Below are 18275 nucleotides of genomic sequence, written 5' to 3'. Positions count from 1 at the left end.
TATTATATTATATTATATTATATTATATTATATTATATTATATTATATTATATTATATTATATTATATTATATATAATAAATTATAATATATTATAATGTGGCAGTTCTGGACATGGTTTAGCAGTGGACTTTGGAATGCTTGGTTATGACTGTTGGACTCAATGACCTTAGAGATCTTTTCCAAGATAAACTATTCCATTCTATTCTAGTCTATAATACTCTTTTAATAATCTATATTATCTTTATAATATATATTCTAAATATTAAATCATGTTATATTTTATTAAACATATTGAATTATGTTGTATTTTTATGCTTTTCAATCTCAGATAACAGATCCACTCAGCCATCCCCGGTCCCAAACACACACATACACATGCACACACACACACACAGAGCAGCAGTGATGTCTGCCTGCATCCTGGCAGGAGCTGAGGTAGAGGGAACCCTCTTCACATCTCCTTTTGAGTCCCTCGAGTTGGGTGCCTCTCCATTTTCCTGGCTTGTCACCCCATAGTGCCCCACCTGCCCTAAATACAGGCCTTTCCATGGCTGCAATATCCCCCTTCCCATTCCCATCTGCTTCCCTTCCCGTCCCCCTGTCTCAGATCCTGCAGCTGTGACCAGGCAGTGAAAGGTGCTGTGGTCTCTGTGGACTGGCCAACAAATACAGACAGGGACTGCTTGGCCCCTTGGGTTTGTCTTTTGAAATAAGTAGGGAGACAAAAATAAAATAAGAAATTTGCACAGAATATTTATTTTGATAAACATTGTGTACTCCAAACAACTACGTGTTATTTCAGTTGTAAGCCACAATCTTTTGGAAACGACGTCCCAAGAGCTCTTGTCATCATAAACCCGACAGTCAATGCACCACCACGGTCTGTGGACATAGAGAGCTTTCAAGTGCAAAGCAGATTATCAGAAAAGACACATTGCCAACCTCCTTAACAAACTGGACAATGCTCAACTCCAGTAAAAATGCTTCATATGTCTGCAATTTAGTTGTCTTAGTGCCATTGTAATAAATTAATAGAAAATATATCTTTTTTTTTTCATTGGAAAGTCTATAAGAAAATGTACAAACATCTAACTCCGAAAAAGGACCAGCTGTTTCGGCGACAGGTAAAACAAGCAACTGAACAGAGGCAATAAAACCCAAACATCCGAACAAACAAAGAGACAAACAAACAAAATGCAACCAAAAAAACCCCACTCCACCAATGGCAACTGTGTAGGCAAACATGGAAACATCTGCAGTAACAAAACCTTACAGAGAGGGTCACTGCAGCTCCTGCAGGGGCTGTGCAGAGGACGAGAATTGGGGAATTCACTGGTCAGAGTGTTCACTGCAGCTTCTAGAACAGTCAGAGACTGAGCAGGAGTCACTTGGCGCAGAGCTCTTGCTGGCTGGGGATGGCACCAGGCTCCAGAGGACACAAGGATGGCTGCAGCCCGTGCAGGTCAGCAGGAGCCCTGGGCATTTCCCTGCACACAGCCACCATGCTCTGCTGGCTGCGTGATTCCCTGCAGGTATTCACAGCAGAGGACCCTCCCCAGCTCCAAAACAGCCCCACGTGCCAGGCTCAGCATCACAGAACAAGCTGCTTAAGTTTTCTCTCTAAATAAGGTGAGATCTTTCAGGAAAGGAAAATAAAAGGGTTTTTCCTAGAGCCAAGTCTTATGCTTTCACCCTGAGAACTCCCAAAACAGCAAAATCAGAAGCTACACTTCAGCACAAAGGCAACATGCCCCTGGAAGCTGAAAGAAGCAGTTTAGGGGACAGACCCACCTGGTGGGATGCTCCTGGGTGTTTACACTCTTAGAGAGAGCAGGAGAGGGGAAACGGCCATGGCCAGTGGAGCACTGCAGAGGGCAGCGCCAGCACTGAGGCTTGCACAAAGCAAATCCCACTCCAGGCACATCCCACGCCTGGCTTTCCTGCCCACCCTCTGCTAAGTGCTCATGAAGGAAATACTCCTGCTTTGGTCCATCTCCTGGAAGCAAATGTGTTCCACCAAAACTGCTGCAAGCAACAGCACTGGCTCAAGGCAAGGAAAAGCGCAGACAACCCAAACTGACAGACCCAGGGGAATTCCTGTTAGTCTCTTCCCTTGATTTCATGGATCTGGCACTGTTGTGGCCATCGCAGGACATCAGATAAATGTTTTGGATGATCGTGGTTGAAACACCAGTGAGACTGACTCTTTCATGGAATAATTGGCAAAATCCCCAAACTATCATAAGAATTTTCAGGAATAAACAAACCACTTCATTTGCCTTCTACAAATGTTGCCCATTCACTCTGCAAACAGCACAAATGCCTAAGGAGCATTCATGACCAGACTCTTGTTGGGAAGCTGGGAGGGAACCCTTGGCTTTTTTTTTTTTTTTTTTTTTTTTTTTTTGTTAAATACAATACACATGACATTCAGTGAATTCAAAACAATTTTGTAGTAAGACTGAAAAGAACATTTCCAGTTTCAAAACCCAGGAGAGGCTTGAGTGGAATATAACCTACAGTATATTTAAATTTTGTTCATGCTTGCTTTGACAATCAGAGCAACTGATCTAAACCAGTATCTGCACAGCCTTTGGAATGACAAACAAAATTCTTGCTTTTTAGTCTAATTTCAAAGTAGCATTTTTGATACTGTGGGGAAAAAAACCAACCTAATTACATAAACAAAGTAGCCCTCAGCAATTGGAATCATTTATGTGGCAGTGGGGACCGGCAGAGATAAAGTGGGGAAATAAACCCAAGTCTTGCTGGCAAGATTGACATTCTTTAAAAGCTCGTCATGATGCCTTTCACACTTCCCCCCTGCCCTCAGACTTCTTAGAACAGCCACAGCCTCCAGAAACGCCTGTGTGGTATTTTGGGGTAACTGACAGAAATATCCCTGAACACCAGAAATGCTTTCAGAGTTTTACAAGATAACATCCCAGCTTCAAGAGATGCCCCTCTAAAGTCCTGATCCACTCTGATCTGCCATCATTACCCAGGTCTTTGTTTGAAGCAGGGGGAAAGGAGGTACAAGACATCCAACTACTGCATTGGGATTCCCACTTTAATTCTTCAGCCACCTGGCAAGACCTCATCCAGGTCTCATGTAACTCTCACAGAAGGACCAAGACATAATATCTTAAGCCTGAAGACAGGATCAGAAAGCAGCACACAGCAGAGCAGTCTGATCCCTCTGATGTCCTGGGAAAGGCAAGGACAGCTCACCCTATTTGATGCTGAATAAGGTAAGTCCCAGTATTCCTAGTCAAAAATTGGAAGCCTTGAATTGGGATGGCATTAGTTGGCAACCATAAACTGATCCTGCACGTTGTTGTACAGAGGGAAAGGCTGAATGGGAAAGGCTGAGAAAATACATGTGCTAATTGACATTGCTCTCCTTCTAGCCTGTAGCTGTTTGTTGAAGGAAAATTTCATATTTGCACAGCCACTATTAAAACTCCTTGATCCATAGGAAAAATGCAGTTTTCTGAGGAAGCAGGAATAGGTGGTTCCATCAGTCTCTGCTGGCATGTTTTGTCCACTCCTTCTGTCATTTCTTCCCCAGCTATGTGCCGTAGGCTGCATGTACAACACACACCCCAAAAGAGCTTGGTCAAACCTCCCAGAAGCTTTAGGGGAAGTGCTTACACTTCCCAGCATCCAGGAAATCACTCAAACCCGATTGTCAGCCAGTCTTTGAACTGGCATCCCATGTCTACGTGAGCAGCTAGTTGCACTACGGAAAAGTCAACTTAGAGGATGGTGGAAGCAACAATCCTTGGTGGTCTTCAGACCAAGAGCTCCCCTTCAAGAGGCAGCACCACGATCAGTCCGTGCCAGGAGCAGCGCCTGCAGGAACAGCCCAGGCCTCGCTCAGTGCCCCCTGAGCCAGCCCGGGCTGGCCAGCCCCGAGCACACGCCGTTCACATGTGGCTCTCCTGTCACGGGTGGCCACTCTACTACTTACAGTGAGATTTCTTTTTCAACAGTAACAACAACAACAAAATGCTACGGGCAAGGCCTGCGCAGAGTGGTCAGTAGTCCGTCCATCCGTCTGTCCGTCCGTCCGTCCGTCCCACGGGGCGGTGCTGGCGGCCAGCAGGCACAGCAGGGTGTCCTCACAACTTCATTTTCTTCACCACAGGAATTGGCAGTGCTTGGTAGATTTTAGCTGAGTCCTCGCTGGTGACCAGCTTCACCCAGACGGGGCGGAAGCCACCTTTGAAGCCCACAAAAGCCATTTTTTCTGCAAATCAGAGCAAATGTAATTTGGAGTGTGCCAGGAGTGAGCCAGAAACCCACCTGTGTGCATGGCCACACCTCATGGCTGGAGGGGTGCCGGTGCACAAGAGCCATGGGTATGACACACACACACAGATGGAATCATGCCTGAAGCTCCTAAAGCTGATTGCAGCAATGTGCACGTGGAGCTGCATTCTAATATGTGATACCCTGAAATCAATATGCTTTGTGCCATCAAGTCAGAATGTTTCAAGAGAAAATCAGCTAAAAAGTTCAGACAAGTAAAAAAATCCTGGTTTGGGGCATTTAGTGTATGAAAAGGCTCAATATTTCTATTATTAAAAGGTCTTTTTATCTGAACTTAATCTGGAAAATCAAATCCCCTGAATTATTTACTTCTAAGAAAAACTGCCAGTGTGTTTTTTATATTTACAGCTTTAAATGGAGCATGTTAGCCAAAGCTGTAGTGGATACAACCTTTCTGCATAAATAAATTACTGGTTCCAGGATGTTTGAGCACATGCTGATAGAAACAAGCAAGGCAAAGTTCAGAAGCAGAAAAACTCTCCCTTTACTGGAATAATGGGAGGTTATAAATGAGTTTTTAAAAACCGGTTACCTTTTAACCTAAAACCCTCTCCTGCTCCAAGTTTCTCCAGTACTTTAGTCCATGGTCCTCTTGAAATGAATCTTCCTTTAGATGTCACCAGCACTATGGAGCTGAAGGAAACAGAGAGGTTTGTAAATGGGTGAAGAGCCAGAACACCTTCCTCGCTTGTTTGTCCTGAGCACTGGTAACTCCTGCCTCTGTGTGACTTCAGCTTTAATGCTTCTCAATGCTTTCCAACAGTTTGGTCATAGATTATTTTTCCAGTTATGCAAAACCCATTAGAAAGCAGACAAAAGTCACTTTTTTTTTAAACATTGTTTTCTAGGATGATTTAAATGTTTCCAACCTGCAGTTCCATCCTGCTTTGCTCAGAGAAACCCATCTGCTCCCTGGGATGCCCTTAGCAAGTCTCAAGCAATTTCTTGTTCTTTCATTAGCAGATTAAACCTGAAAAAATTCACTTCCCTAAGACTTTTGTTGACCTTACTTTTTTGTTCCTTTCAGTGTGCTTCTCTTAAAAAAGTGTGTTAATATTATTACTACTATTGCTGATCGGGAACTGGACATAGCCAGGATTGGGATTTTTGTGAAGCAGGATGATGGCCTCTCTGAAAAGACCACTTATTTTTTATATGAAAGAAAAGTGAGAAATTACCATGCTTCCCCAAAGTAACTACATGATATGATTTTTGAAACCTCTAGAATTATTTAGGACAACAGAAACACATCTGCCTGCACCTGCATGGCACTCTGCTCAAGCTTCCCCCAGAGTAAATGCCAGAACAATATCCTGTCAATCTGCCCACAGCTATTTCAGATCATTTGTCAACAAAGCACTCATATTTGTATTAAATTTTACACATCAGATTTCAAATCCAAACAGATTTCATAACAATTAAATATATTCACTTCCCACGAGCACTCCACAAGCTAATGTGGGAACAACCCCTTTGGTTAATGGGGTTTCTGATGTGGTTCTAATTCTCCCTCCAGCAGAAGAAGCCATTGTCTCCAGGATGCAGGAACATCTCTTGGCTACTATCACTTATTTCCAAAACTCTGCATTCCTGGCTGCCCATACTTAAAATACAAAATAATCCAGCCTTTAGGCCTGGGCAGGGAATGTATTTTATTAGTGGAATTATCTGCAATTTGAGAAAACATACATGCAGTAAAAAAATGCAAGCTGTGTGCATCTGTATGGATCAGTGCTTTGTGAATTTCACTCTGCAGGTTGTCTATAACCCACAACATAAATGTAGCTCTGCAGTTTGTTAATCACATGCAGCCCTGCACATTATCTGGGGCTCAATCAGTCCTGAATCAAAGAGTGTTCATTCTGCTGCTGCCTGCATTTCCTGCACACATTTGGGCTTGTGGAATCATCAGGCACAAAACTACACTGGGTGTATTGCTCTGCTGTGGGTGTTTGGCCCTTGTTGGGTGATAAAATCCAAGAAAAAGATGAGTGTTATGCAGCATTCTTGCACATTGCACCTTAGTGAGAACAGATTATTTACTCACTGATCTTTGATGTTGTTGACATAATTCTCTATCTGTGCTGGGATTCCTTGTAGAATGGAGTTTTTGAATGTCACTCGATCAACAACTTTTCCATGGTGTCCATCAATCACAACCAGCTGGATTCCCTCTTCAGTGAGGAAAAACCTGACACCATCAACCTGGGCAGGGGGAAAAACATTCTTCATCTCTCACAGTAACACAATTGCAAACAACCACCTGTAAGAAGCACTGATAGTCTTGAGTCATGGGACTGCTGTTTCCTTCAAAGGGCAGAATTCCAGGTCTCTAAGATCCTGCTATCCTGCCTATCAAGAGAAGATACAGCCTTTTTTTTTCCCCCCCAAAATACAAAGAAATTATTCAAATTTAACTCTCCATGGTAACTTTATAAGCAAGTTTTCCATGAAGATAAAGCAAGTGGTGTAGAATTGCACCCCATTAAGTTCATTGAGAGGATTTGCTCACCTCAATGTATGCAAAGTCATCCTTCAGGTGGAAGTACTGTTTCTTGTAAGTTTCTATTTTCACTTCAATTAGGTGGTCCTTGGTCTTCTGTTTGCAAAAAAAAAAGAAAAAAACCCCAGATTTTCTAGTGAGAATGTCCATTACCTAAATGCTGCATTTCCAATGAAAACATTTCAAACCCTGAAATTCAATCAACAAGGAAGCTACATAATAAGCACTGACCTGCCAAATTAAATTGCTAATGAAACTGGGCACAATGGTAACCTCTCTGCTGATCCTGTCACCAGTTAAGCTGTTTCACTGAATGACAGAGTGATTCTTACTTTGCAGAACTGACACATGATTCTCCAAGGCTTTGCTGTGTATTCCTGTTTCAAGGGCAATGAATGAAAAAACCCAAATAACAGATAAATACCCCACTTCCTCCCCCAGAACCAGACTGGATAATGGAGATTGTGTCATGCATTATATAAATGAGAATAATTCAGCTCTACTATTCAGTCCCCTTTCTGTCATTGCTGCTCTTACAGCCTGGAGGAGCTGGAGCCTCCAAAATCACATTCACTGGACCAACCTGCCTTCCAGCTCATCAGTTTTCACCTGTGCTTTCAAGAACAGCACATCACATCAGAGCCCCAAAGAACAAGCATAGAGCTTGCAATGGCTCTCCACATATTGCAAGAATCTGTTTCATTTTATTTCACCCGCCTGAAACATTCCAGAAAATCAGGCACAGCATATGCTGACCCTGGCACAAGGTTTTTCTATAGCTGTGAGCTCAATATGTGCCAGATATACATGAGCAGTGATTATGTGATAAGAAATCAGCTGCTTTACCAGTTGTGCACTGGAGAGCTTCTTTGGCATTGGCACTTCCACTATTGGCGTCTCAATGTACTTGGGGTAGGCTGTGGCTTCACAGTCGCTGACACCAGCTGTCTTTGGGATCACAGCTTTGATTCTTATTCTCTCACAGCCCTTTACAGAGCAGAAAGCAAACTTCTCCTTCTCATTTTGAGCTTTGAGTTTCAGAAACAGCAACCTGTAGGCAGGAAAAAAAAACCAAACAGCATCCTTCAAATATTTTGTGCAAAAACATACTGCTTTGGTGGACTCTTTCCTATGGTTTGCAATAATTTTCATTGCAGCCCTTGGTCCTGTGTTTTATAGTGCCCAACATCCCACATGCAAATAAAAGGGAACAAACACTCATCCCAGAAATGGTTTAGGGAGCTCATGGAAAGTGAAACAGAGAAATCAGATAGCACCTGAACACCTTCTGAGCTCTATTCTATAGTGATACATATATGTAGAAATACATGCTTTGTATTTTAGGTCCTTCTTTTTTTCCCATTATTTTAATCCTTTAAAATAACAGGCTTTACACCTAGTTCCTGTGCATCCCTGTCACGGTGTTTATAAATAGTTGAATAGTTGTTGTTCAAAACAATAAGGGCTGTGCATGTCTTCAGTTAAGTTTTGTGGTCAGCACTTTGCTTTTGTCTTTTCTTTTTTTTTCTAATTTGTATTCACTTGGAAAAGCATTTCCCAGAGTAATTGGCAGTGCAGCAGAGGCTGTGAATGACTGTCAGTCCTGGGAGTCCCAGGAAAATTAAACACTGGTCACATTCCCAGAAAACCTTCCTGGTTTGGTTGTGATCCCTGCTAGTGGCATTAGGCAAACAGCTCCCAGCTCCAGCAGCATTCCCAAAGCAGCAATGTCCAAACCAGCAAGGCCTGCTGTCTTACCCAGTGTCCTCATCCCAGTAGTAGTACCCTTTGGTAGGGTATCTGTGCTCCAGTTTCTCCATTTGGGAGGTTCTGTAGAAGGTTCCAGTTTTGTATGTTTTCTTCAAGAGACGGTTGTGGATGTCTGAGAGAATGGAAAACGTTGTCCCTTTAGGATAGCAAAACCCTACTTGGATCCAGTCATTCCTAAAAATAGCAAAGACCCACATTGTAACAAGTTCGAACATAACTATTATTTTCCTGGGCATGCTAGAAGCCAAACTAAATAATTTACAGTAAGTTTTTTCCTGTCCAGTTAAAATTTTCCTGGTTTAGAATGGATTAAAGCAACATAAATATACAGACATAACAACCATGGGTTAGTTAAGCAATGTAGGGCAGATCTGCTCCTGACTTCTACACCTGTGACTTCCATGAACCAGGAATGAATTAGCTCTGAACTTCCAAAAATGAACTGAGTTATCTTACAGAGCTTCCTGGGGGAGGAAACAGGAACCTGAGATGGCTCATGAAAAGATGAACTCAATGGACTTCCTGTAACAGGCATGTTCATTCTGGAAGAGCTCATGAGGTGATGACCTCACCCATTAGAAATGTGCAGTTACATGATTGTGCTGGAATCCTGGGACTCAGTTCACTCACTTGTTGAAGTTGATGAGCCATATGGCCAGCTCTTCAGGGGCTGTCTTGTCCCAGTGGATGGTGTAGCCTTTCCTCAGAGTTACAACTGGCTGATACTGCTGGTAATGAGTGCTTTTGCTCAAAGCCCCTTCCAAGTAGAGTGGGTGATTGTGGTAGTCATTTTTTATTATTTTCATTTTCAGGTTGGCTGGCTTGTAGGCTTGGATGTATATCTGGATGGAAAAAAAACCCCAACCAAACAAAAAAAGATATCACCAAGGGTTTAATGAACTACAGTGAAAGGTTCAGATACTCAATAGATGTGAGCTGGAGCAAGTCCTGTGTGCTGGGCAGGAACCTGTGGGCTGTGCACTTATGTCCAATTTCTTAGGCTTCCATTTCAACAAAGCAAACTGTTTTCAGGAAAAAAAATAAAAGGCTCATTTCCTCATCCACTGAGTTCAAGCGCATGTGCCAGAGGCTGCAGCAGGGCTGAGATATTCCACAGCACCCTGCAACCCTCAGCAGCAGGACAGTATCTACCTCAGACATCTGACTTGTGCTGAACAAGGATCCTTCTGTCTGGCTTTCAGAAGCCTGAAACCCAGCTCGGTGGTTAGAAATTGGCTGTAGGGGCACTGCACACCAAAAAAAACCCCAACTGTTGCAACATACAAGACAAAACCAGGCCCTCTCAGCAGAGGAAAGTGAGCACTCTCATGGCAGCAGCACTCAGGGCTCCTGTGGTGGGAAGAATGGTTTGATGGTCACACACAGGATGAAAGACCATGAAAGCTGAAGTCTAATTTCGACTCATCAGCACATTTCCCATAACACTGTGGGCAACACTTCCTTCCATAAATCAGGGAAAAATAACTAGCTGACAGCCCATGGATTTATGAATATTAATCTGTGAATGCCCACAGAGCTCTCAGGAGGCTTCAGGCAGAAGTTGTTGGAGTTGCCAGCAGCCAAGGCCAAGGTTTCAGAAAATACACCACAGTATTTCTCATGTTCAAAGCCACCTGTGCAGACATGCTGATAAACAAACACTGAGCACTCTGAAGAAAGTCCATTTCTACAGGTCAAGCTTTAAAGTGCCAAGAAATTTTAAACAAACCAAAGTGATAATGACACTGCAAGGTGAGCAGCCTTACCTGTGCAAAGTGCCCGCTGCAGATGGAGCCTCTCCAGTCGGGCACGTCAATGCAGTCAGGGTGCTTGATTAACCAGTTATCCTCTTTGATCAGGTATGAGCCTGGGTATTCTGACACAGAACCATCTACATCATGAAAAACTGATGTTTTGTCACCATCCATATCCAGATCATTGAACCACGGGCCAGGTTCTCCAAAGAAGACTCTTGAAGTAATCTAAACAAAACAGTGGAACAAATTTACATCTCCAGAAAGGAATTCATCATTTAGAATACAAGAAAAGGATGCCCTTGGTCACTACAGTGGCTCAAATTACCAATTTTCTGACTTAAAAGGTGTGTTTGACTTGCTAGGCAGAGCAGACATATATTTCCCTGCTGACCATGGGAGAAAGGCTAGAAAACACAATTTCAGCCTCACCAGTGGGAAGGTTTGTCTGAAAATTCTGGAGGAGGGTTCAGGAGATGGGGTGATTTCACGAGAGCCACTTCACCCATTGTTTGCTAACACAGCTTCAAAGTTCCCAGCCATGTGAAGTCATACCAATGTGGGAAACAGTCAGCCCTGGGAAATGGCTGCTCAGGCAACTTCTGACTGATATTTTTGTCCAGCATAAATAAATGTCATGTCACCAGCCTGCCTTGTGCAATGTGAGAGTGACCAACCAACACTTTTAGGGGAATTTTGCCTTTCCCATCATATTTGGCACTGGTCAGCACTTTTCTTGACCTATGAGCAAGCCTGCTAATTTTTTGAAAATTAGGCAACACAAATCGTTTCTGCCCAGCCACTTTATTTATTTATTTGTTTGTAATGTTTGGCAGCTGAAATTAACAGCTGCTAAAGGTGAACCTCAGTGAAACAGTTAGCTCGTATTTGTGCAGGCAAATACAAAAATAACTCAAAAGAACAGGCCCCAGGACAGGTTCAGACCAGCACCCAGAGGTTCATACTGTAATTCAAAATTTGGCAAACTCCTTTTGGCTGGACTCTGCTCTCACTTATGTCTGCAGAACTGGAGTCTGGAATTACCCTGGTGTGCAGGGCTGCAGAATTATCCTGCATCAGCTCAGTTTCACTGGCTGTTCCCCAAAATCAGTATTTTCTGCTTCTAGGTCAGTCAGGCCTTTCAGAACAGACTTCCTTCTGCTGCTTTAATATTATACCACTGTCGAAAATAAAGGGGGGCTGATTCTTCAGTTTCTGAGCCATCCAGAAATGGAAATTATTTTCACTTCACTGTTGCTATGGGGGTTTTTTTAACTGATCCCTGCATCTGTTTTGCTGCAATCCTGACAGACATTTGAATCTTCTTGTTATTGCACCCATTGCTGTTAAACTCCTGGCAAAGACAATGGGCAAGATTTTCTGCTTTGTGCCCACAGACCCATCTCCAATGCAGGGATGGCTGTCTGGGAGGGTGTCAGGACCCAGGACATCCCTCTGGCTGTCCAGGACAGCCAGGACCCCTGCCAGGGGGCTCAGAAGCCCTGGCACAGAGGCAAAACACCTGTGGTTTTGATTATGACTTGTGGAGCAAATTACCAACTTTATATGAAGATCAGCATGCCACAACAGTTTAGGTAGAATAATAGGTGGAAAAGTAGATTTTAGGGTTTCTGCTATGGGGGTTCAGAAGGCAAGATGGAGAGAACTGGGCATGTCCAGCCTTTCTCCTTCTTCTTCTTGGCCTCCATCTTCTGCTGCGAAATTGACACTTACAGATTGGTTTAGAGTAGAAGCTCACTGTCTAACATGGGTGATAGGTATTGGAAAGTAATTGTAAACATTGTACACGTAGTTTTTAGTATAAAGACATAACACCACCCTGGGGCAGGCAGAGTGCCTGGAACTGTCCTGCTGGATGGACCTCGGCAGGGCAGGAGAAAGAATTCTATAGAAAAGACGCAATAAACAACCTTGAGACCGAGAAGTTAAGAGCTCTGAGTCCTTCTTCAAGTGCCGGGCTGGGAAAAGAGACTTTCTAACACATCTCGAGGTCAGTCTGACAAGCTAACGATCCCGACAGGAGGGGACTCACAGGGACATCCTCGAAGCGGATGGCGGTGACGTTGTTGTTGGGGCAGCTCTGCCAGGCGTTGTTGAGGCGGAAGGCGAGGGCGCTCGTGTGCCGCCCGTCCAGCGCCGCGAACTTGCGGAACGTGCAGTTCTGGATGTTGATGGGCCCGTCGTAGAACTGGATCCCTCGGATGGGGAAATCCCTGAAATACATTCAGAGAGACTTGGTCATGGCACGTTAGCATCAGGAGATGTGTTCTAGACACGCACGGTCCCACAGCGCTTGTTTGGTGGCTGCTCTCGCTTCTTGCAGGCCGTAGGATGACTCCTAAGTTCCTGCTTTGGAAGAGAAGGGATTTCCCTTCTTTTCAGCTCTCTTATCCTTGCAAGTTCAGCTCAAGTTCTCTCGTGTTGAACAGATCATCTTTATTTAGCCTGTACCTCTCCAGGGAAGGAAGTAAAAGCAATGCCAAAGGACTGAGCTAAAGATGAATAAATTCGTGTTTGCCATCAGAAATGAGTTCTGCAGCAGTGAAACCTGAAACTCAGCAGAGCTGTGCAGACTCCTTGGGCTGAGTAATGGCGAGGCTAAAAGAAGTCCCACCACATCTTTCAAAGGGATTTGGAGAGAAGCATTGCAAATCAACTGCAATTAAAAAAAAAAAGTTTTTGAAAACAAGGAAAGGTCCTAGAATCTATAGAGCTAAGAAGAATTGACAGGGCAGACTAATTAATCTTTATCAGCCTTTTCTGATATCAGCTGCAAGGTAAAGAAGACACCATCTTCATACCAATTAAACGAACAAGATGCTCAAGGTCTTTAAGAGGCTAAGACATTTCAAATTTCACTTATGATAAATAAATTTGATCTCTTCCTCATATGATCCCTTAGAGAATTCCTGCCTGCACGAGTGCATTTGTTCTGAGTTTCTGCATACAACATCCAAGATGAGATATGTCCACGTATGTGTAAAGGATATTAGGAGAGTCATAGCAGAATGGGTTTTCATTATTGGTACAGTTTATAATAAGTCTCCAGCCTCACTGCTGACAGCGAAATTGAGGCCTACAATATGGTAGAAAAGCATCAGTTGAGCTGTTTGCTCACTGTGGGGCTACTGTTAGGATAACTGTGTTTTTAGGAAGCAAAAGCATTGCATTTGCAAACCAATCTGTAGGACTAAGGTCTAGGAGGAGGCCACACATGAAGTTCACTGTCCATTTCAAAACTGCTTAACAAAGGCATCAAAGTCCTTCGCAGGAGCAACAGTAAAATAGCAGCACTGAGCACACACATGAGCACATGCAAGCCTAGGAAGAGGCTTCTTTGATCATTCCTGGCAGCTGATGGAGCTCAGCTCACTGCTCAGCGCTGCTGATCACGCATACAGAGGTGCCCTGCTAGCACAGAGTACTCTTGCTGTCCTCTCAAATCCCCTTGCAAAGGGGAGGGGGAAGGAAAGAGGAGCTTGATCTGTCTTGGCAGCCTGCAAGGATGTACCTGCCAGCAGCAGCTGCACAGTGAGGACCCTGGGATTGGGAAACATGAAATTAAATCCTTTCTGTGTAATGGTTATTAAACTGAACAGCGCTGAGGAAACCACACTGGGCTGGATTTGTGCTGGGAGTGGGAACTGTGAGTGCTTTGATGTGCTGAGCGGAACTTACGGGCCGATGGGCAGGGTCCTTCCCCGGTGATCCAGGCCCCCAGGCCCCCAGATCTCATTGTCCGTGGTCTCAGTGCCCAGGTTTCCACTCTCACCCACAAACAGGCTGTTCTTGATCTCCTGCTTGGAGCCATCATCGTGAGGGAAGGTACCACCACTGAGAAGAAAGGGCTGGAGGTGAAAGGGCTGCTGACAGCCAGCCCTGTGCCCTGCCACCCATCCCTGCCACCCAGCCCTGCCACACAGCCCTGCCACCCTTACCTCGCCAAGGTCAGCCCAATGCCATTGTCAGCAAACCTGCCAAGAGAAGAGAGATGCTTCAGAAGAGATTTGGGGTCGCTTTGGTTTGTCATGTCAAACTATAACAAGCAAACTAGCGGGGAACAGCACTATTTATTAATTACTGTACAGTGCTCAGGGGAACTCGGGTTTTTCCAGACTTGTTCCCATTCAGTTGTAGAAGATCTCTTCTGGCACATCTTGCAGAATTTGCAGATCACGTGAAGCAGCAGACACACACCTGATTGCTCCAGCTGGGGTTAAGGTGGTGATTACTAGCCATAGTTTACCTGCCTGATAAAGCTTTATCCCTTTGTCTAATGATCACATGCTTTTCTCTGGTAGATAAAACAATCATGCTTATCTCCCACTCCAACCAGCTTTTATTATTTAATGGTGCTTTGCCTTACACACTGTGCTTCCCTGTCTTCATGTTTCACAAACTGCTTCCATAAAAGAGCTTTGCAAGGTGATAAAAAAAGAGCAGCTTGGCTTCTCTTTCCTCAACAGGAATACAGAGATCAGAGCTTCCTTATTAGAATTAAAAAAAAAAAAAAAAACAAAAACCAACAGAATATCTTTCTATTTTGCTGAAATTTCAAGGTAAGATAAATCACAGATGTTGCTCCTTGACTGCTGCTTAGAGAAACGTTACAATGAAATGATACTTCAAGTCAGTCTTGATGGTGACTTCACACCAGCATCACCTCCCACGTCTGTCACTGATGCTGGCAGTGGTTTGGGAGAAGATCCCCTCCCTGAGCTGCTGTCTGTAGGTGGCAGCCCTTCCCACCCTATGGCCTCCTTGCTTCCCTGCAGGCCACATTAACGCTGGCCCTGTTAATGGGACACATAAATTAGATTCTAGCCATAGAAAAGGAAATGGCTCTGGCTATAAAGACAATTACAGTTTGATGGCTGCTTCCTCCAATCCACACACACTCAGAGATTTGCTGCTGGAAACTCATAAAGCACTTGGTGTTTTAGCACCCTGGCAAAGGATATGCAGCAATGCAAATGTCCCAGGGACCTGAGTGGGATCTGTGAGGACAACACTCGCTGGCCTTGGAGCAGGGTGGATTCTTGTGGGTCATAAGAAACACAAAGTATTGCTCAATATGACATTTCTGAGTGTTCTGCTACAGCCCCATTCTCACCAGGTCACTGCTGCCAGCTTATCCCACTGGCTGCTTTAAGAGGTTTGGGTCACTCCAAGGTAAGGCAGCTCTGGCTGGGAATTGGACACCAGATATCAGCGTGGCAGCCATTCCCACCAGGGTTATCACAATATCCCTCCTAAAGGGGCTTTTTCCTTCTTCTCCTCTTTGCTAGGATTGATATCAGGAGCCTGGCTCAGAAACAGAAACTGCAGCAGATCATCTGTTTTCAAGTGCAAAACAAATATCAGCTCTGGCCAGGGCAGGAAATGGCCTTCAAAGAGCACAACACACACTTGCCCAGACTCTCTCCCTTGCTGCTGTGATGCATAGTTTTATGTCTGCTCCATCAGTATCTGCTTATTCAGCATTACACTGAACCACATAAAACTGATCTGTGACCAGGCTGAGCCAGGAAAGGTGGTGCATTTCACTGTTTTCTTTTCAGAGCACCTAATTTTTAATATTAAACAAATTAGGTTTTATTTTTAGTTATTTGCATCTGTGTATCTGTATTGTGACGATTTATTGCTGGTCAGCATCGCACAGAGAAACAACCTGAGGCATCGTCAGATCAGGCAAAGAAGACTATATAAATAGTCTGAACCACAGCTATGCTTGCCATAAACACCAAGGCTGAACTCTGAGAGTTGAAATAAGGCAAAACTCACTGGCAGTTGTCCAGCCACACATCTCCACCTCTCAGCCAGGCCCCGTGATCCTGATTCTTGTAGGCAATAAAGCCCTCAATTATTGCAGGTTCCCTGGGCTTCAGAGGATCAGCATCCTTGTGTGGGCTGTACCTGCAAGCAGAGGGAGAGAGGAAAGGTTGGTTGGAGAGGGAAGGTGGCCTTCCTGCCTGCATGGCCCTGCTGAACATCTGCTTTATGATAACTCAGGAACAGCTTTGGGACCACTCTCCATCCACATAGCGTGTCTGCTCAAGCTGTGATGGCCAGGCCCAGCTGCCAAGGGAAGGAAGGTCCAGGCAAGGCAGTTGTAAAGACTTGCTCCAAGTTTCCTTTCACCTTTCCTGTGTTGTATTGCTGATATATTGCTGAAAGCATGGAAAGTTTGTTATAGCTCCCAAAAGTTCCAGATTTTTTTTTAATCTCTTACTGCTATCCTTTAGCATGTTCCTGTTATTTAGATGAATATCCTTTTGTTTTCCCTTTTGAGCATTCTTATCTCCTAACTCTGGCCATACTGTGGCCATGAGTACCACTGCCAAATTTTTCTTGCTGTGGAAAGGAATTTAAAAATCTTGGAGAGAGGCTGAGAGTATGTCCTTCACTACTCCCACTACACAGGACACACGTACAATGTTTAGTGACCCTGAAGTTCTCAGTATGATGAAATATTGGCCTAATTTAGTGAAAAAAAGCAGACAGAAGCAGAAACTGCAGCAATGTGTGCCCTCAGCTGCTCCCTGATAGCCACTGCTTGGGCCACAGGATCTGAACAAGGTGATGCTGAGCTTGGCTGTCATTTACCCTGTCCTGAGGCACCTTTCTGCTCTTGGAGGAGCATCCTCCATCACACTACACAGCTTAGAAAACCTGACAGATGAGTATCCAACTCAGTGCCAGCAACGGATGGTCCAGAGATTAAAATTCATTCCTCACCATGGATAGCAAGGCCAAGCTGTCAAGTTGCTAACAGATATTCAATAGCACTTTGCTTTGCTTAATAAGCCATCATATCAATCTAAAACAGAGCATCAGGCTGATAGGGTTCCAATAAATGAATATTGCTTTGGCAGCTTCATCACTGTGAATTTACTTTCAGAGACAGATTTAGTATCAGCTCTTGTGAATTCCCCAGGCATTGTTAAGTACAGATATTTTGAGATGGATTCCAATTTCATTCACATCCATGATAACTACAGGGTCCAGAATTTGACTTGGACATTTAATGCTGTTACTGAATGCAGGATAATCTCTCCAACTCTGTCACTGTCCTGCCTAGCTCACAGTTTGCTCCAGCCAGCCCAACATTAGCCATTTATTCAGCTCAGTCTTGTCACGTGAAAGGTGGAAAATGGAATAAATAATCTGAGCTGCAGTTTAGGCTGCTGGGTAATCCCCAAGAACAACCATGAGTGCATTATGAATTGTTTGGCTTCCAAGGGCCATTCCTGCCCTTGTATGGCAGGGGAGAAATTGCCTTTTCTAACCACTAGCTGCACCTGTGGCAGCAGGCAGCTCCCCAAAGCACGTGCTCAGCTGCTTGGAAAAGCAGCATCAGGCTCCCAAGAGCAAGCTGCTCTTAAGTTTCTTTTTTTTTTAGCAGCTACTTTTACCGTTGAATTAATCACTTCAATTAACTGAGCATTTAAATAATGTACATAACATTCACTTTTGAACATCTTTTAGCATCAGCTGCTAGCCAGGGTGATGTGGATAACTGATATCTGAGCTCCTGGCTGGGCTCCCCTGGGAAGGAAGATGGATCCCACCCCTGTAATTCTTGCCCAGAGCATGACTGCAGTAGTCTGGGTAACCCACACCCCAGAGATGAGAAGGAGATAGAGTTGTCATTCTCCCCTGCTGAGCAGAGGCTTTCAGCAGGTTTCTCTTCCTTACATGGTTTCTTCTGTCAAGAAATGCAGTTGTGGGGGAATGTAGGTTATGGTACAACTGGAGGCAATTGGTCTGTTAGGAAAGAAACTATGAAATTTGAGAGTATTTAAGTCCTTTTACATGTCTGGGGGTTGGTAACTGAGAGCCAGACTCAACCTCTAATGAGATATAAGGGTGCAAGTGCAGCCCTTTCAT

At 44.2% G+C, this 18275-nt stretch overlaps 1 protein-coding gene across 2 annotated transcripts in view; it reads right to left on the bottom strand.

The window, feature by feature from the left end:
* Nucleotides 1-2380: 2380 nt before the first annotated feature.
* Nucleotides 2381-18275, bottom strand: part of CEMIP (cell migration inducing hyaluronidase 1) — a 48408-nt gene continuing 32513 nt past the window's right edge. For both annotated transcript variants that reach the window (XM_031055961.1, XM_005419605.2), the window contains exons 17-28: nt 16170-16301; nt 14324-14359; nt 14064-14219; nt 12418-12598; nt 10377-10592; nt 9241-9452; nt 8599-8784; nt 7687-7891; nt 6850-6936; nt 6385-6542; nt 4870-4970; nt 2381-4254 (exon numbers count right to left, since the gene is read on the bottom strand). In XM_031055961.1, coding sequence (XP_030911821.1) covers nt 4127-4254; nt 4870-4970; nt 6385-6542; nt 6850-6936; nt 7687-7891; nt 8599-8784; nt 9241-9452; nt 10377-10592; nt 12418-12598; nt 14064-14219; nt 14324-14359; nt 16170-16301 — 1798 coding nt within the window. In that variant the 3' untranslated portion in view covers nt 2381-4126. The remainder of the gene's footprint in view (nt 4255-4869; nt 4971-6384; nt 6543-6849; nt 6937-7686; nt 7892-8598; nt 8785-9240; nt 9453-10376; nt 10593-12417; nt 12599-14063; nt 14220-14323; nt 14360-16169; nt 16302-18275) is intronic.

This window comes from Geospiza fortis, unplaced genomic scaffold (assembly GCF_000277835.1).
Source record: "Geospiza fortis unplaced genomic scaffold, GeoFor_1.0 scaffold171, whole genome shotgun sequence".
NCBI lineage: Eukaryota > Metazoa > Chordata > Aves > Passeriformes > Thraupidae > Geospiza > Geospiza fortis.
This window is presented reverse-complemented; position numbering and strand designations above follow the sequence as displayed.